Consider the following 21,037-nt stretch of genomic DNA (forward strand, 5'->3'; position numbering starts at 1 on the left):
ATGGTTTAAAAAAATAAATGGTATAATATAAGCCATGTCTAAGGAAAAAATAATTTGGGGAGATCATAATCTGGAGTTCTTTTAGGATGAGTTTAGGAAAGGTGAAAATGAAAAACTGCCTTTTAGTCTAACAACTTATTTTTGCACAAAAAAAAATAAGAAGAAAAGTTTAGCTTGTTATCAGCACAAAGTTTGAAAGCCAGCCTCTGAAATTCATCTGGGAGTTTTAATGAATGTACTGTGGGTAATTTGTTCATCTGTGAAGGACTTGTTAATGCTAAAGAAAAAAATAAATAAAAACTTTTTTTTTCTTTGGCTTAAGATATGATATCTGGAGATTGTCTTTCTCAGAACAGAAGAATTACTTTAATTTTAACAAGACAAATGCCGAAGCACTTTTACCATGTTTTACAGCAGCTTGGAGACAGACAGATATTATAGTTGTAAAAGTATTTGTGCTCCTTGATGTTTTCTTTTTTCACATTTTGTCTCATTACACCCACAAGCATCAATTCACTTCAGACCTACAAATGGATGGACAAGAATGTGCATCCATCTGTTCTGAAATGAAAGGGTAATCATTCATAATTTCAAACATTTTTTCCCCACAAATAAAATTTCAAAAAATGTGGCATACGTCTTTGTTAGGCAACCCCAATTCGATGCTTTATGGAGTCATTTTGGTGTATGTCTCATCAGCTTGCACATCTAGAGGCTGATATTTTCCTCATTTTTCTTTGTAAAATTGCTAAAGTCTATTCAGAGCAAAACATCAAATTTCAAGTCTTGTCACATATTCTCAACTGGCTTTAATGCTGAGTTAAAAAAAATCTAACAAATGATTTTTATCTGTAAACCTGAAGGAGAAGCTGGCTTAGTGCGTATAGGCCTTGCACGCTGGATTTTATTTAAGGGTACATGAGTAGATGATAGTTAAGACCAAAGATTTATATTTCTAAAAGCCAACTATGGCATTTCTCCCACTTCTTTCACCACATGTGCTACTTTATGTTGTTTTTCATACAAGAATCCCCCCACAAAATACATTAAAGTTGATGGTGATAATGTAAAAACTATGAATAAGTTCAAGCGGTGTGGATACTTTTGCAAGCTACTGTCTGTTCCTGCAGCCCTGCTCCCTTACCATATTTTGTATCTAATTTATATGACGGGTGGAATAAACTCATCTGTGTGTAATTTTTCTATGTATATCAAGCCTCTGAATATTTTCTCTGCTAAGCTCACATTTGTGAGCAGATGTCTTTAGAACAGTCAGGTAAACAAACCAATTATTTATCATCACACAAACAGACGTATTCTGACTCATGTTCAAATATAAAAGATGGCACACAGCCCTATTGAGACTGTTCTTTCATTCATGCTTTTTTTTTTCTTTCCATATTTGTGTGACTGAGTTTGCTCATATTATAAGTCTAAGCATGAACTGCACTTTTTGTGCTTTCTTTATGTGCATATTCAAGACTTGGCAGTGTGGAAAAAGAGTTTGAGTGCTCAACTGTCCAAGCAGAAATCCAGATATGTCACCCATTGAAAATGTTTGGCACAATGGTAAAAGAAGAAATTTTTGCAAAACAAGCCGTAAATCCTGAGTTGCTATATTCTTTTTGGCAAGAGTAGAAAATATTTAATTTTTGCAGATGAGGTAATTCATTTTCAGATCCTAAATGCATGAAGTATAAACACAAACCTGCGCCTTGTTCTTCTTGCTGATGTTTTCAGATAAAAAAAACAAAAGTACTGAAAAGAGCTTTTTAGAATGAGTGTAATAATAAAAAAAAACTTAAACTTTGCATGTATCTATTGATATCCAACTGCTTGATTTTCCTTATTATAATCTACTGTTAACCACTTGTACTTTACTGTTTAGGCTATTGAATGGTCTTACTCTGCAAATGCTTTACAGAGTCAGAAAATGTATGCATAATACCATAACTACAAAATGTTAGCTATGTCAAAGTTTCAAGAACAAGAAGTTTCCAAAAAAATGTTTAACTTCAAACATATAATTATCAAGAAGAGATGAAACAGACACAATGAAGTCTTTCCTAAGCAGTATTTGAAGAAATAAAATGTTCTCTGAACAAAACTGTGACACTTTGAGAGAGCATGCGGTTTAATGCTGCAGCAGAATCAATATTCTTTGTAATCAAAGTGACTATAATATGATATGCTATTAAACTGTTTTCAAATAGTTTTTGAGTTGCCCGTTTGTTCTGATGGAGAAAAATAGTAAAGACTTTTCACTGATGAGACTGACAGATGGATGCAAAAGCACAGAAGAAGATTCCACCATGTTTACATTATTTGTGTGGCAGCATTTTGGGTTTTCTGTCAGTGTGTCACAGAATCTGTGACACACTGACAGATAAGATTCAAATGATTTGTAAGCAACATGAGCCACGTAAGGTTGCTCGACACCCTGGTCCTCAGAGCCAATTGTCCTTCGAACATTAGATGTGTCTCTGCTTCAACACGCCTGAATCAGGTAACAAGTGAGGCTTAACTGGACTCTAGAAATTGATTGCATGCTGAGGAGGCAGTTCAGCCATTTTATTCATGGTTGAAGAAAATGGTTGAATTGCCTCAATTCAACCGTTGAATTGTAATTGTAAAAGTCACAGGACAGAATTTGAGACTTTATTTTAAAATTCTGAAAACACGAAATGAGAAAGCTTGCATTTTCCAAAAATCTTGTCTTTTCTATGAGTAAGATAAAGAAAAGGGCTGATCTCCATACGTCAGAATCAAAGAGGCATAAATAGGACTGCAATACTTAACACAGATGGAAGATTGTTTAAACACAATTTGAGTCATTTAAACAAACCAAAAACTAGGATTTTTAATTTTACATCAAAAATTGCCAAAATCTTTTATAACCTCATTCTCATCAACCCAAGAGTATATAAGGTTTTTTAAGTTGAATTTCTCATTGCGCTAAAATATTCTGTACATTAAGCAGTTCAAGTTGAATTGATATGATAGATTAATGTTTCTGTTTATGGTCTGGATTAGTTTGTTTTGTAATGGACATAAAGACACATTTGTTGTGAATCGGCACTATACACTATAAGTAACCTATTTTTTTTATCAAAATGGAAAAATTTTATAGTGTAGTTTATATAATATCTTTGAAATAAGGATATGTATTAGAATATATGTATATAATGAATATAATAAGGAACACTTTTACACCTTTTACATGTTTTTGTTTTTTAGAAATCAAGGCAGTTTTACTTGAGATTATTGCACGGTGAGATTGCTGAACCACTCCTACTCAGAAGAGTGAGATGATCACTTAAAAAAAAAAAGAAAAGAAAGAAAATCTGTGCCACGTCTGTATGAGACAACAGCACGCCGAATCTCTCAGCAGCTCAGGATGCCGTTGTGTTTCTACCTGCACAGGTGTTCACAGGTTTGAAATGTGATAATGATTTGAATTGAAAAACATCAAAATAGACTTTCTGTGTCACAGAGCAAAGACATCACACAGCAGACGTTAAAATCAAGTCTCTACCTGCATATTTCATAATCATGTTTGGTTGCTTGCTAACGCACAAAGGTCACAAGTGATTACATCAAATGGACATTGATTCAAAGCCATGGATTTTTCTATTTACACTGTCCCTCCATAATTAGTTTGCCTAACCTTTTCCAAAACGTTACACACACACACACGTACACACATGTGCACGCACGATCGCAGAGGTAAGTCTGTGATTTACCACCGCGCCCTTACCAAAGTGCCCTTGTTGTAATTACTCTCCATCCAATATCCTGACCCTGATGATTGGCAAGAGCAGAATGTTCTAGAAGCCACAGTCTTCGGGCAGGAAGTGTCTGGGACCTGCTCCTTTATCTCCCACACACACGTTGTCCTGGCGAGAATGAGAGCACGTCAGAGGCGAGGGCCTTGAGCACTTTGCTTCTGCTTCCATTACACTTTGCAGAGTGGGAGGATCTGATAGAACGTTAGCCACATGAAAGCCATGATAATTTGCCCAGACTAACACGTTTCCCTCCTCCCCTGTCTGCCACGGCCTTTGGGTGCTGAGGTGAATAAGGGAAGCTAGAGAAGGTAAACCAGTCTGGCTCCAGTCTGGTTGCGGGTGGGTGATCTGTACCAAACAAATTGCATTACGGTTCTCCCCTCCCTTCTCGCAATCGCTCGGGTCCTCTTGTGCCTTTGGCCGGCAGTGTTGTCTGACTTGAAGAGCAGAGCTTTTTGGTAATCCAATGAAGGTGTGTAGGCGAATTTAAATACTGAACACAACAAACAGCATTCAGTAAACAGCCCTGGGGGCGAACAACCACTATGAAGGCCTTCCTCTCAAACATCTTGAATTCTTTCTTCAGCTTGTTTTTGTCCCTAACACAGCCAACAGAAATGTGGATGAAGACTGATACATTAAATACAAAACTTCTCGGAGTTTTTTTTATGCCTTTCTTTATTTATTGAACAGATTATGCATAACACAACAGCTTCAATATAAAAACCGCTTAACGACAACTAAGCATTATCTGCTCTCATCGGGGGAGTTCAAAGTATATTTATGTGTGGTCGATGGATGCACTTGGATGTTTTTTTTTATGGAAAGATTTTGAGTTGTTTCAGAAAATATGCAGGGAAGAACAAACACTCCTTAATTGAAAAAGGTAAGTTACAACAGTATTTTGTCTTTTAATCACCATACAGTATTTTTTGGTAAACAGCAAACCAGAAATCCAGTGACTTATGCTTTTTCAAAGAAATAATGACCCATATCTAGTTTAGATAGATAGAAAGATTATATGAAATATAGAGTAGCTTGCTTTTTCAAAAAAACGTTTTGAGGTTTACAAAACTTTAAGGTTGAAGTTTTTGGCCAAAGATAAAAAAGAATTTAAAAAAAATTAGGCACCACTTCCTTTACTTGAAAGGTTCTGACATCTGTCTTACAGTAAAATGTAGAACATGGTCACAAATACAAAAAGAACGAAAGGTATCCAGTACGGGATCATAATGAACACAAATAAAGACTTTCAAACATCCATCTGTGTGTAGTTAATCTATATATTGTGATTCACTTAGCGATAAAGTTCCTGAAATAAATAAAGATTTCAATAACATTGTAATTTATTCAATGGCTCCGTATTTTTCAAGTCCAAACATAGTTTGTAATGAATGAAATGAACAGAATGTATCTCCTCTGGTTTGTCTTTAATGCTGCATATTTGTAGGTTATAAATGAATATAATAATCAGATCTTGTTCAACAACTTTAAAAAATAAGTTGATAATGTAAAAAAATAATAATAAAATGAACAGCTGTCAGTCTTAGTTACCTAGTAGAGATCTGTGATTTTAACTCAAAACAACACTTTAGTAGTTTTTCTAAGAATGATAACAGCAAGCCGACGTGCCCAGTGGCTGTTCAGCCTGGTCTGCTCTCACTAGACAGAGAGCCACTATTTTATTATACTTGGGTTTTCACAAAGTTTCTCACAGGAAGTCTGGGAACCAACATTTCTGGCTCGGCGTTGTAGCTCTTATTTGGGAAGGCGCGACCTTGAACGTAAAGGAGTTTCATCCTTATCTTATGTGGTGAGTTCCAATGTGGAGAAAGTACAACAAGGCTCACATAAATCTAGCTACAAGGGGAAGAGGTAAAGTAAACACCTTTTTGGGTTTTACAAGCAAAGAAGCAGAAGTTATTTTCTAAAATCCCACTTACAGCAGTGTAAATAAAAATACACATTATGTTCAAAGGAAAAAGTAGAGCTCTAACAAAGTTGTAGTCTCCTGCTTGTTTGCTCGACCTGCTCGCTCAAGGAAAGCATTTAACGACAACAGACCAATATGAAAACTGCCTGCAAACTGCGGTGACTCAGAAAGGACAACTTCAATCATGATACCAACACTTACCAACACATTTTACCCCGATTACACGAGATAAAGATTGTTTAATCAGACTCGAGTCCCAGGTCTAGATCTCAAGTCTTTGGAGCATGGGATTAAGTCAAGGCTGACATTTTTGATTCTGCGCATCAAATGTGATTCAGATTCCCTCTTTGGTGTAGTACTTGTCGCTGGTCTCTGCCACATTCCTCATTTTTCTTTCCTATTATTCTTTCAAAATGCATTAAGCACTCTTAATGTGCACTTTGAGTGTGAGTTCAATGCCTTAACTAAGTTGTGACAAACAAATGAACCTTTTTGGCTTTCAGACACTTTCAGACTGCAATTATTGATTGTGTGAAAACTTGTGACAAAGTGAATTCGGCACTGAGCAACACAAGTTGAAAAACTGTGAATAGCCACAACTGGATTTTATTGTCACGGTATTTGCAGAAGATGAAACATAGACGCATATTCGGCTTGCAAACCTCGATTTCCTCTTCCAGGAAAGATGCAAAACCTGACATCACCAAGAGAGATGCTAATTGGCGACACATCTGTGCTGATCAGAAGGATCAAACAAATAGCCGGGGAAGATCTGAGATTTAGGATTTATGGCAACACTATTTAAGGGGTTGAGGTTAGCCATCTGCTCTGATTAAATTAAATGCTATGATTTAAAACGTTCCTGTCATAACAAAGCATACTAGAAGACTTCTGAACAATTTCAAATGGGGTGAAACAATGGAAATTATGAAACACCTATTACATCTTTCTTGTCACGACACAGAAAAACTACAGAATCAGGATTTGCTTAAGTCTTGAAATGAAATTTTGGGTGAGTGATGGAAAGTTTTCTCAAAGCCCATTTAAACCAACTTAATATCGCCAATTAGAAAAAGATAAGAGACAATTTTACAGAGAAAATAACTACTGGAAACTGTTCACAGTCTCAGAACATAATCTGCTTAAATCGCCACCTACACAGACGATCACATGAAGCTGATTTTACGAGGTTCCTGATCGAGATTGAGTCATGTTGTCGACTCCAGCCTCAACTATAATGTGACGCAGGAAACTGAAGTGCAGCAGACGAAGCACGGATTGAGCTTTTAAATATTTATTTCTTTGTTCAGATGTGACGGTATTAAATATTAACACAGCAGATGCAAGACAGACAGTGCACACTTTAAAAATAACCTTATGCTGAAAATTGAGAAGAAGGGGTGAAAGTACAGACTGGACCCCTGAACTCAAAGGAGGAACTTGGAGGGCATTTTGGATTATAGTGGAGATGTACCGCTTGGATATTTTAGATTATTGCTTATTTGAACATGTATACTGTTTTCTTAAAAATAATTGTTGTGTAATTATTTTTATTTTTAAATGTATCCATCCATTTTCTTACACCCTTAAGAGGTGCTGGTGCCCATCTCCAGCTGTCAACGGGCGAGAGGCGGGGCACACCCTGGACAGGTCGCCAGTCCATTGTAGTTTCAATTGTAAAATTATTGATGTAAAGGTTAAAACAAATACACTTTTAAAGTATTCAGATATTCACTTTTTACACTTATTCCAAACTGCATTATTTTAAGCATCTTCCTCACAAATATACACAAAAATAATCCACTATGACAAAGTTTTGCAGATTTACTAAAAACAGAAAACCAACATTTCACACATATGTAAGTATTCAGAAACTTTCAGTCCGAGAAGAACTGCAAAGAAGAATGGATGAAACTCCCTAAAGATTGGTGAACTAAGCTGGTGGCTTCATGTTTCAAAAGACTTCAGGGTGTAGCCAAAGGTGCATCAACAAAGAATACTTTGTAAAGAAGGTAAATACAGTATGTATGTAAATGTGAATTCTTAGTTTTCTATTTTTAATTCATTTGTAAAACATTCAAAAACCTCATAGCACATTGTCATAATTGTGTATTTGTTTGCAGAATTTTGAGAAAAGAGATAGATTTTTAATAAAATTTATAGTAAGGCTCTAAATGTGGAGAATGTGAAGTGCAGTGTTCATGCTGGATAAAAAGACAATATCTTCTCTGACATTATGTCAAAACAAGTCTTTCTCTTCTTAAACTGGTCTTTGGCTTTTGTGCTTGGGTTGATGTTCCTATTTCACACTAAAACAAGTTAATCAATGGGACACAGTTTCCGTCTCTCTTCTGTATGATGGTTGGGTATTTTTATGATGTTTTCAGTTGCGTATAATAGTTTGAACACTTGAACGTGGCATTTAGAAATTACACCCAAGAACGGAGTAGATTTGTGGTGGTTGATAAATCTACTCTACCCTTACCCTACCCACACAAAAAACAGGGGAGTGTGTTTGAGGTGTGCTTTAATTTAATCAGTGATGTGAATGAACATATCAGAAACTCAATTGTTTGAAGGTATGGTCATATGAAAGTATGTAAACCTAAATTTGAAGAAAGTAATACATTTTCTAAGAAAATTCCCTCTCACAATCCACATCAAATAGAAATAATGTTGGTAATTCTGACATGAGAGTAACGTTTCTCATTAATGTCAAACAATAAGAATAAAAAGGTTTTTTACACAGTAAATATTTGGTTTGATCGCTATGAATTCACCACGTATGCTACCATCAGCGAGACGGATGGATAGGATGCATGGACATTTTTCCATAGTGTGATGCTAATTATGCATCAGCTGCTTCCCGTTAGTTTAAGTTCATCCAACTTTAAAACAATACACTTCTACCAATTGATTTCTTAGTCAATACCCACTGCTTTGAGATTTCTAAAGGACCTGAGACACAGAATAAACATTCTCGGAAAACAAACTCTTGGTCTAAAACAACAGAGATAAATTATTCAGTTGAATCATAAAATACTAAGAATGGCTTCAGGACGCAGTCCTGACCAGGCCCTTTTCTTTTGTTCTTGCCTCATTGAACAAGAGCTAAAACATGTGAGCTTTGTCCTTTAAATTTTCTTTTAAATGTCTAAGCGGCAAACAGAATCATCACAAAATGATTCTTCCAGATCGCACACACGTCAACAAAATTGAAAAATGTAAAAAAAAAAAAAACTGGACTTCTTTTTTTTTCCATCACACTTTTTTTATTTTCTGCCTGTTTTTCCACTCCATCACCCACCTGACCCTAATTCAGACTCTATTTGAGGTACGCTGTCCATCCGCTGTACATTGATGTGAGCTCTGAATGCATAATAAGGACTTGCATGTCTGGATGCCTGTGGTTGCACATGCACCCACATTGTTTGAGAGACTTCCAGAGAAGAAATTCTCAGCTCCTTTTTTTATGTTTCATTCAGCACTTCATGAGGAAATTGAAGCTATTCTTCCTCCATCACTGCATAAAATAGTCCTTTTACTGCAGCACCAAATATCCCATAGTCAGGACACCCTGCAGCTTTCAGATTTTTTTATTTTTAAAAAGAAGAGAACAGCGAGTTGATGTTTGTTTGAGGACTGTGTAAAATCCCCACACTGGAAATCTCCTTGGGGCCAAACACACAAAGCATTAACTGTCAGCCACCAAGTTCCTCTGTCTATCAAAAACAATCTCCAAGGACTATTTAGCTGTCAGCCACCTAAGTACACCTCCCAGCCCCACTATTTTTAAACGAATTTGAGCAGAGCAGGTGTTGATTGACACCACAAACTCCCACTTTGCCTCCCACTGTCAGCATAAACACTCGCTTCTTTCATTTCCCAGGGATGTGGAGGTAAGTAGAAAGATAACATTACATTACAGTAAAAGCAAAAAATAGGCAGAGGAAAAGCATCAGAGACCGTTGCTGATAAAATACCAAAGCAGGAAGGAAGTTCACCTGCTCCTTTCCGCTCCACTCAGAGTTTTTTTTAAGATAGCAAAGTTTAAGGAACATTGGTAAACCTGAGAAACTGTTTCGATTTGTGAAGCATAAGTGGTTTCAATAATAGAAAGTGTCTGTGCTGCTGCAGAAAGGCCTCATTTCATTCACGTGTCTCGGCTAGAGCTTTGGAAACTTTGCATTTGACAACCTTGATGCATTCCTTATTGTTAAGCACATTTACGAGAATAATCTCTGCTGCAAAACTAAAGCTTTTTGTGTTGAGAAAACCATTCATCATGATCTGAAAGACTTTTAAACACTTTTGTTGCCCCCCTTGAACACACACACCCACACGACAAACGAAAGCTCCAAGGACTGTATTGATAACATGTCTGTTTCTTCTGGATGAGGGTAATAAATGAATGCTGTTGTGAAAGAAGGAAAGAAAGAAAGAAAGAAAAAGAAAGGAAGAAAGAAAAAAAAGAACGAACGAACTGCTAAAATTGCCGAACGTATTCCGACTTCCAGGCAAGGGCGCAGCTTTTGTGAGGCTGACGAATGTGAAATTAGCTGGGAGAAAGCAAAGCGTGAGGCTGACGTGGGGTATGTTTTGGTGGGAGGACAAAGGCTGCGCGTGTGGGAGAGTAGAACGGCAGCGTTGTTGTTTGACAAATGGTAATTATCTTTTTTTCTCCCACTTTTGTTCCACTAATTGCAGTTAATTTTGAAAAATTTTATTCCTGCTTGTCAAGACCAACTTCACAGGAACATAAGCCAAATAAATTACCAAATATAAGCACATCTTAAGCAGAATTTGGAACGCCAAGACATGCGGCTCTTGTGTCAGCTGGTTGCGTCTTAATTGTTTGATTGTTCCTGCTTCTGGGTTTCTTGTGCAAGAAGTTGCTTTTTTTTTTTTTTAGCACATTTCCAAAGTGTGAATATTCCATCTTTAATACCTCGGGGGGGAAAAAATGCTTTCTTCTCATCCATCCTTCAGATTTGCAGAAAATGAGGCATGGTTTGTAACCCAAGAAAAAATGTCTCAATTACTTCCTAAACATATTGATGAAACCATGTTTCAACTTATTCTCAAGAACCCAACATACTGCATTGTCTGGTCTTCTAAGCTGGATGCATTGCTGTAGCTCTCAGTCATCTTGCAGCCAGACAAACACAAGCTTCCATTAAATCCACTTTGACTTCCCTCACATATTTAAAGTGTGTTGTGTTTTGAAGACAGTATTTATTTTTTTTCACAAACATGGATGCACACTCTCACCTGACCGCCCTGAGAGGTCTGATAGAAAGAGCTGGCAGATGTGTCACAGGAACAATTCACCTTCCCATCTGTTTTTCACTGCTTCTTTGCCAAATCCTTCCTCCCCTCCAGCAATCAAGGAAGGGATAAAATACAAGTCCCATTATGTGGAGGCAGCTAACAATGCATTATCAATTAGTCCCTTTGGCAACTGATCAATGCTCAGCAGGTGGTACATGGCCATTTCCTTCACTTAGGGCTATATTGTCATGATTCCCTTATTTCATTCTGCTCATTTGGTCCTGGCACTCAGACCAATCAGGTTTGGCCTAAATTACTGCAGAACTTTTCTTCAATATTCTGTTAAAGATTTCATTTAATTACTACGAGGCAGCTTTGGAGGAATCCAGCTGAAATTCCTCCGGTCTCAGACAAAGTGACAGTGAGCTTTCACAGCTTTCAGGTAAATGTCATCCGTGTGACGTTCCTGTAAAGGTAAACGCATCCATGTTGTGACCTACAGAGCTGAGAAGATGGAGATAAACAAGTGGAGAGGGAGAAAAGCGGGTTGGGTGGAAGTTGGACTAAGGGAGGTGATTGGCTGCTATAATACCAGGGATGAGTACTGTGGTATTAAAACAAAGGTTACAGATCATTTAGGCTAAGCCTGGCTTATCTCCCTCTTAGATCTGAAATTAAATATGTCATCACATTACGATCCAGGATCCGGTTAATCAAAAGAAACATATTTTCTACAAATGAAGCCTGCAGACGTCAGATATGGCAGAAAAGCAACATTTATTTATTTATTTTTTTTAAAGGTCTGGCTTTAAAAGAATTACTATTGACGTCATAGGTGATATTTGAACTTCAGAGGATTGACAGAGGACAGAAGCTGACGTAAAGAAAAAAAAACTAAATGTTATAGGAAGTGGTTATATTTTCTTCCTTTATGTAGTTCTAAATATTTCACCAATCACAAAAAAGGAGTATTGCTTATGAATGTGGTTATGTGTGATCCCACTGTAAACGATTTCATAAAGCACAACGCAAATGCGTCTCCGTCATCTTCTGTTTTCATCGAAGACGCCTTGTTGACATCCGTTTCAATCAAAGAAAAAAAATATAATCTCCTGTCTTTATAAAGGCGGTTGCGAAGGTTTATTGAAATAAGAATGTGAAATGCATGCATTTTCCACCTGAGAGGGTTTGCTGCCGGGGTGACAATCCGAAGCGTGGATCAAAATCGTTTCCATCAATGCTGGCAGATGAAATGCAAACACAATCAAATCAGTCTGGCCAATACATCGAGCCCACGCTCAAATGCCAATCTCGCTTCCCCTCATCATGTGTCTGATGAGAAATCATAGAGTGGGAGAATCTCCTAATCTATGCAAACACACTGTCAGTATTGATTTGTTCGGGGGGGGAATATTTCTTTATTAAGACTCGTCAAACGTCTTCTCTCGCCGACCTGGGAAAGACACGGAGTTAGCTAGCTCCCTCAGAAGCAGTCACAGCCGTACCAATTGAGATAAGTTACTGCAGACAGGTAATGAGAACCGATAGACTCGAGGACAGATCAATATGAGACACTGGAACCGGGAGGGGAAGGACAAATTGTGACATATTTTTCCTTTTGTCTTCTCTGAGGAGTTTGTAAAAAAATAATAAAAAATCTCTTGTCTGTATGTGTGGTGTCCACAGCGATTGGGCAATACGAAGGGATGTAAACTGTAACTGAATTGTAGATACAGCCAGCTAGAGCTACTCTTTTGTCTTTGCTGCTGTGAATCAGGTTCAATAAAGCAGACTGTCTGATGATAGTGAGGTCATGTCTGAAATAGAGTCTTATCCACATGTCATGTTTTTTACTGGCTGAACTTTGAGGACTGAGCAGCACCGATGAAACACGCCTGCACTTCAGTCCTGGGTCTGTTATTAATTTAAAGCTTCACAGTCGCTTTGACATTTGACAGAGTCTGCTGCTACTGAGCATGGATGGAGTTTGCTAAATCCTGCCTGTGCTTTGCTGGGCTCACACTTGCAACAGAAACACATCTGATATTCCTTCAGCTTTGCTCTGCAACATCACTTTGGAGAAATCTACAGCTCAATTTATTTCAGTCTAATAATCCTTATTAACAATGATTTGCAAAAAGATCATTGATATTTTCAGACTCAACAACCATTCAAAGCTATGGCTGTAATTCACAAATGTTAATTCTGGTCTCAAAACAACTAACGCCAATAGCACACAAATGAAACTAGGAAGGTTTGAGTTATTTTTGTTGTAGTTTTCCTTCTTGTGCCGTCAGAATATGACCTTTTCTATTAACAGACCACAAACAAAGAGGATAAGAAAATTAGTAAAGTGTAGTAAAAGTTGTGGTCCTAGGCTAGCAATAGCAAAACAGGCAAATAACAATGTAAATGTTCATTTTAACCCTTCAAACTATGAGGGAACATGCTCACAAACAAAAAATTTTACAATTTTATCTGTGCTGCTTTTTAATCAAAGATGTACTGTCAGAGTTTCCTATTAATAATCTCAACATAAATACTTCAAACCTGCCTGGGTTACGGTTTATTTACATGGCAGCCACATTAAATATTAAGCTCAGAGCTGCTTGGATATCTTCAATTTTCCAAGTTCTATTTAAGACTTTAGTGGGTGTTCTTGTTTCATTTTCATAAAATCTGATTACCTATTACAAATAGATTGAAAAGGGATATATATATATATATATATATATATATATATATATATATATATATATATATATATATATATATATATATATATATATATATAAAAATTCCCTTTTCACCCTCCGCGTGTGGTCTGTTTCATCCTCTGAGCTCGGGTCCTCTACCAGAGGCCTGGGAGCTTGAGGGTTCTGCGCAGTATCTTGGCTATGCCTAGAACTGCACATTTCTGGGTGAAAAGGGAATTTCTTTATTTATATATATATATATATATATATATATATATATATATATATATATATATATATATATATATATATATATATATATTTAGTTCTGTTCATGAACGTCTTGATATCAAACACTATTTGTTGTGACATTCATTAATTTTGATGTTTATGGAAGTATAAATGTAAACAGAAATCACTGTCCTGTAAAAGGTTCAGACTTTGGGGATTTATTTAATACCAGTATATTAAATAGAGTATAATCATATGCCTGGTGCAATAAAGATTAATGTGCCGTTTGTTACTTATTTGTCCTAATCTGCATTGTTAGGATGGATCCATCACTTCATAACCAGTGTCAACCTGTAGAGTATTTTGTTAAAAATCAATCAATATGAACTGGAACTGATCTTTTCCAGTTCAAAAACTAATATACTTACATAATAAACTCTGAACATAATAAACTGCATGGCGAACAAAGGAAATATTTTAAATATCTGCTTGACATTAGGAAACATTTATAATTTAACAAGCCTAAACGAGTAGCCAAATCAAAACTGGAATACTCTACACTAATGAATTTCAAAACATTTCTTTTTTATTATTATTTCTGAAAGCTCTTCTCTCTGTTTTCAAAACAAACAATAAAATTAAAATTTTCTCTCCAAAACAGAGCTTTGAATCACACATCATTTCATCTTGTGAACTGTATGTATCGTTACAGCCCCAGTCTCCATCCTTTAAAATCCCTCTTTCTTAGGGAACGGCGTTGCCCTCGGCCAGATTCTGGAGCGATAAAAGCACTGGTTGCTTGGTAACAGGTACAAGTTTAGAGTCCTGCATGACGGTGATGACCAGGGCGAGAGGACAGACCCTACAAGCCTGTAATGCACATATACATGTTGCTTTTGGGATCGGGGATTGGGACCAAGCTGTCGGCAAACTCCTTGGGGCACGAGTGACATTAAACAGCACGAGTGCCTGAGAGATCGATGCAGGTGCAGCTACACTTTTTGGAGCATCCCGTTTTCTGTAAAGCTGCGCAGGTCTACATATGAAACATTCAGCATCAAAGGCTGTGGAACCACAGAGTGAAGGCGGGAGCTGTGAGGAAGCCTTGAACTTCACAGGGTTTCTAAACATGGAGTCCCTCACTGCTGCGGGGGTCCGTGGCAGCCAGCATGCCAGATTTGTTTCATAGACAAATAAATGCAAACTGCAACAGCTCACACACACACGGCAAATGGGGCATCATCATTAAATGCTGGCAGGGCGATGCTGGGTTTGTAATCTGGTTTTCCCATAAACTCTGCAGTTTATAGCCTGCATCACGTCTTCTTTTATAGGGATAAAACAATTCACAATCTCCATGTCAAAGTAAAAGAGGAGTCTCCAGGATGTCACCCGTCTGATAGCAGCATAAAACCTGGTCTTGCACATAACTTGCCTCCTTATTTGGTCGTAATGAAAAAGTCTGTAGATATGAAGGATAGTAAAGAGAAATTGTGGCAGCTGCATATTTTCAGTTCAACATGGACAGTGACAGAGCTGATATCAGAAGTACTGTAGAAAAAATTACCTAAAATATTGCATATGCATATATACATATAGTATATATACATACAGTATGTAAAATATATATAATCCACTGTGCGTATCAATGCTCATTAGGCATGTTTGGTGTCTGCACATTGTACTCTACCAAATATTGCATCAAAGCAGTCCTTTGCGATCGCACTGTTGCACACATTCACACTGCGATGGTGGTTAAGATTTTATAAATCGTGCACCTCCATTTTATGCTATTTGCATCACTGTCTTCAGCATGTTGATCTTCAGATTTCTGATGTCAAAGACTCAAGTGCATCTTAATTGATGCGCGTGTCTCAATGTCGCCATCACGATTTCAATCCCCAATCTGCATCGGATGTCTAGTGAGATGATTTGAAAGTTACAGATTGTGAGTGACAGAGAGTGGTGAGGAGTCGGGAGGGAGTGAGGAGTATCGACTCTTCACCACGCCGTTTGGACACACCACAAATCCCCAAACAAGACAGGCAGAGAGAGCAAAGTCTTCTTTTTAGCACTTCGACGAGTGTGAATTTTAAAAATTAATCTGAAGCTCAGCTGGCCTTTTAAGACTTCAAGGGGCCACTTTAAAGTTTCTAGAGTGCTTGTATTAGTTTCATTTCGAGATGCTTTTATTTTAATTATCTCTCCTTCCTGTCTTCAGCATTACACTTTCGTTTTCTTTCGTCTGCACATGAAACTAAAAGCCTGCTGTCCATTCACGTTGCTGAAGATCTGCATTAGTGTACGTCTCCATGGGAAAGTTTCCTTTTGTTTCTTCACTCAAGAGCTGATATTCTCATAGAAAACAAAACAGTCAATGGCTCACCATACATTATTGCTTGCTGAAGCTTTAAAACTGTCTGTAGCTCACGAAACCCAAAAGATTTTTTAACAACTTCATTTATATCAGTAACAGTGACAAAGAGGTGGAATTCTTAATAAAAACTACGATGATTCATTTTTATTAGAATTGACTCTGACGCTGTGACATTTCAACATGATCATGCAAACTCATAAACTGCCTTATGTGTGTCACTGTCAACTCCATGGACTCTGTTTTCATCTTTATTTACAGGAGGATGACTCCAAAACAACAACTGAATCAAACCAAGACTTCTCACACAAAAGGTAAAGAGATCAAGCAACAAAAGAGTTGGTGAATGGTAGCAGGGGTCTGGGGCTTGACAACAGGGGTTATTAAAAAGATGGAAGGTGTATTCAGCTCATCTTTCACCCACAGTCGATGTGGCTACACAAAAAGTTACAGAAACTAAACCCTGTTGAAACTGTATCCCATTGCTGTCTGTCTTTGGCAGCATCAGCAAGCTTAGCTGCAGTTCAAAATGCACCTGATGTATCACTGTATGCATAATAGATTATGTTTTTTTTCTCCTTTTGTTTATTTTTGCTTATAAAGTGTTGGCTACATTTATTTGCACCCATTGTAAAGGTGCAAAAATACCTTTAATAAGTCAAATATTGCAGCAGCACAAATTCACACAGAAAATAATTGAAAAATCCAACCTGAAAAATATTTAGTCACCAGAGATAAAGTTATGGGAATTCCATTACCCTTCCTAAAAAAAAAAAAGTTTTTCATACAGAATTTCTATGAACTTTTTAATTTTCTGCTTCCCTGGTGGTCAAGTATTTTGTATCACACAGCCCAAATTTCTGTAAGCCACTGGTTAGAAGAATGGAAGGGAAACCATATTTGTCTTGCTCCCCATCACAGTGAAGGAAATGCTAAGGGAGATTAAAAAAGAAAAAAAAAAAGAAACAATACTTCAAAGCTCAATGTTGGAGAACTGCATCAAAGAGTGGCCCCTACATCACCATGACAACGCTCAGATCAGTGGTCTTAAACTCCACTTCTAGAGAGGTGATATTCTGTCACTTTTAAATGTGTCCTTGGCTCAACACAGCAGAAGAAAAAAGCTGGATTACCATCACAGCACGTGGTCGAGTTCTACACAGACCTGATAATGACTCGATTATTTGGATCAGGTGTGTTGATGCAGATACATTTCTAAAGGTAGCAGTACACTGGCTCCAATGATTGGAGTTTGAGACGCCTTTGATTCTATTTAGATGCCATTCATTTGTTTGAGGGAAGGACAAAAAAAACAACAAAAAAAAACATTCGGCTTCATTATTAACAAGATAAAAGTTTGAACTCGACCCACCAATATGCCTCTGGTCCACATCAGTCACAAAAACTATGAGATCCCAGAAAGTAAGGATTGTGGAACAGGATGTTGTGGTACAAATCCAAAATGCAGATATTGTGCAAAAGGGTCTAGTCGAAACTTTCTTACTGCGTACGCTTCAAGGTTATGAAATCTAATAGAAGAAAACTAAGCAGCGTCTTTTTGCCAAAGGGCAATACGAGGCATTCACATCGCTAATTGTGCCACTGGTGCTTTTATTAAAACAATTATTTTGCCTCCACAAAATAAATCTACTCATATTTATCAGTGTGAGGTTACATTGGATTAATTTAAAGTCTTGTTTTACACATCTTTACTTTAGTAGGGATGCCGTATAATTTTGCACATAAAATTGAAATAATTTTGTTTTCACATTCATCCCACCTTTCATTCAACATTAAATAAGCTTGAAGAAGATATAAACTTCAGCTGCGTCAATAGGAAATCCCACAGTTACAATTATTACGTGAAAAGAGGCAAAAAAAATAAAAAATTAATTGCAAACTTATACTGACAATGTCGCCACAGTTCATATTTGCATATCTGTGTATGCGACCAATCACTCGTCAGGCGGTGAATGGGTGGTTTGAATTTGCAGGTCATTTCTAAATCACTCCACTGCAGTGTCATACATGCTTGTGACACCAATGGGAGAGGCGGAGGGAGACTGCAGCACAACAAAGGGAAAAACAAAACAGGTCTCCAAGGTGATTGTGGAGATTTCTGAGAATGAAACCAATGTGCTTATTATGAGAGTGGCAGGCTAAATAGGCTGGAGGATGAGCCAGGAGTCTGTTGGAGCACAGTAATCGCCGGCAATTTGCCGACCTTAGATTCAGCACACAAACACTTTATATAATGCATCTGATAGATGTTGGTCCGTACCTGACGACTGGAACAAATGATCAAACAAAGTATGCTGATATTAGTTCAAACTAAGCAGAAATACACAGCATACAAGTAGCGACGGGTAGGTTCTGTGTACCTGTGGCTGGGTCAACAGTCCGCTCAATCAAGTGGTCGTCCTGGTGAACCCATTCTCCGTTGCACTTGAAGTAGATCTGTGTGGCCGGGGTCGAGCGGCAGGACAGGGTCACGGGCTTGTTCTTCACGATGTATTCATCCTCAGGCTCCACCAGGAAGTGAGGCAGGAGGTCTGAGAACGCGGCGGGAAGTGCTGCCGTGGCCGGATGCTCTGAACCTTGGAGAATAAAAGAAGAGAGACAGAAAATGAAATATATTTCCAAGCTTTTGAAGTTGTGTCTGCAAGGTAGACACCGAGCCTATTCCCTGCCTCCTTGTTGTAACTGCTGAGCGAAGATCAAATGCAGAGATTCGGCGTCCTTGGTAAATTTCAGCTCATGCGCACGCATGCGGGACAAGACAGTAGAAGATGGACAGACAAAGAGAAGGAGGAAGACAGATTTGTATGGTGTGGCGTTAGCAGTGACAGCGCTCAGCCTTGTGTGCTCCTGGCTGGGTCGCAGGGGCAGCACAGTCCGTGTCTTCACTTCGGCGCTTAATCACAGCCCTTTTAACATCAGCGCTGATGGACCAGCAGCCATAAATCCTGCCTCAGTGACAAGACTACTTCACACTGTGTTATAGTGCTTTTCTGCCAGGACTCTAACCCGGCCTACATTAAGCGCCGCACAGCAGATAGGACAGAGTCTCAAGATTAAGTCACAGTTAAAACAGCCCACTGACTTAAAATCACTTATCTCCACGTGTTTCTAATTACTTAATTCTCCTGTATGATAAACTCGGCACATGGAGGAAGAAAGGGGACGATACAGCGATGTGGGACAGTACTGAAACCCCCAGAAGTTTTCATGATTTGTTGGGTTACAGCCACAAACCTAAATGTATGTTACTGGGATTTTATGTGACAAACCAACACAAATTGACAATTAATTGGGACGTGAATGGAGTGCTTTTATAATAGTTTCCATTCCTTTAGCACCTCGTTTACTTCATGTATTCTTCACTTAATATTTACACATATTTATTGCTTATTTGCTTTGATTTATTTGTAAGTGTGGATTACTTGGGCTTTTGACATCTGCTGTGAATTTTATGTCACCTACCCCATTAGAGTTTTGTATTTAAACAGAAAAATATGACAATGTGTTCAATGCTTTTTTTTTCCATATGTATGTACTGCTACTTATTTTCTTTACTCCATACATCTAAATAAGTTTGCAAAGCTCAGTAAGTCGTCTCTACACCTTCTGAGCTGCTTGGAAAATTCACTACAGTCTATGACAGACTTCTGTGCTTCCTAAAAAATGTTTAAAACAAACACATGATGACACAAAAGTGCCTACAGCGCACAGATCCTTCCTCTATGAACACGCTTTCTCTTTCTCTAAACATATTAGCCCTGCTTGAGAGATAGCAAGCGGACACAGAACAGAGCAGAAAAAAGGGAAATAACCTCTTTACGCTGCCGACACACAGGGGAGATCAGTAAATCCCAAAATAAAACCCCTTTAAAAGGAGCGTAATATTAATTTACTGCCCTGAATCCAATATGGCTGACAGGCCAGACATTAACAACCTTCTCCATCACTCCTGTGCAGCAGGAGAGGAAAAGGAGTCCACATCTCTCATAATGAAACGGCAGCACTCATTCTGACCTTTCTCTCCGCTGTTGCTCCCATGGTCCCTCCCCCACCGAGCTTTTTGTTCCTCCTAAGAGCACGTTGAAGCTTTTGTTGGGGATTACATGAAGTTGTGTTATAAATACCAATCTAGATAAATATGTTATCTGACAGTTTCTTCCCCTCTACACATCACATGTCTTTCTTTCCTTGCATGTTTTTTTTTCCTTCGCTTCACCCTTGTGCTGAGTTGCTAATTCATCAGGATGAGATTCAGAGAGGCGCGCCGGCGCTGCTGTCGCTGAACCCCATTAATGTTTCGTGTACGTGTTTAACTCTTAATGAAAACTAAATGTTCTGTGTCCAATGAACGACATACATCACTCGCTGACACGTTGCCATTTCCCCTGTTTTTCCCCAGCACATTTCCCGTATTGCACACGTTTGCAGAGAAAAACATGGCAGCTCTTCTGCGCGTTACACACAACCGCCTGACATTATTTACTCTGTATGCAAGCGTGTCTCCTGTCTCGTGGTGTCGCGGAAAAGGCCACGGTTTATCATGAATAGTGACTATAATTGCTCTAAAGCGAAGCCAAAACTTTGCTAATAAACAGCGAGGGAGCAGCAGGTCAGGCTGTTTGAAAACGTGTTGGTCCTAATGATGGCAGCTTCTTCTAATGCTTGACTTTCAGCTTTGTGACCACGACTATTAGTTGGCTGAACTGACCTTCCCTCACACATC

General features: G+C 38.1%; 1 protein-coding gene across 4 annotated transcripts in view; it reads right to left on the reverse strand.

Annotated features, from left to right (window-relative positions):
* Nucleotides 1–21,037, reverse strand: part of unc5a (unc-5 netrin receptor A) — a 178,266-nt gene that overhangs the window by 67,743 nt on the left and 89,486 nt on the right. For all 4 annotated transcript variants that reach the window (XM_008419934.3, XM_008419933.3, XM_008419932.3 and 1 more), the window contains exon 2: nucleotides 18,675–18,890. In XM_008419934.3, coding sequence (XP_008418156.1) covers nucleotides 18,675–18,890 — 216 coding nt within the window. The remainder of the gene's footprint in view (nucleotides 1–18,674; nucleotides 18,891–21,037) is intronic.

Source organism: Poecilia reticulata, chromosome 10 (genome assembly GCF_904066995.2).
Source record: "Poecilia reticulata chromosome 10, P_reticulata-male-v2, whole genome shotgun sequence".
Taxonomy (NCBI): Eukaryota; Metazoa; Chordata; class Actinopteri; order Cyprinodontiformes; family Poeciliidae; genus Poecilia; species Poecilia reticulata.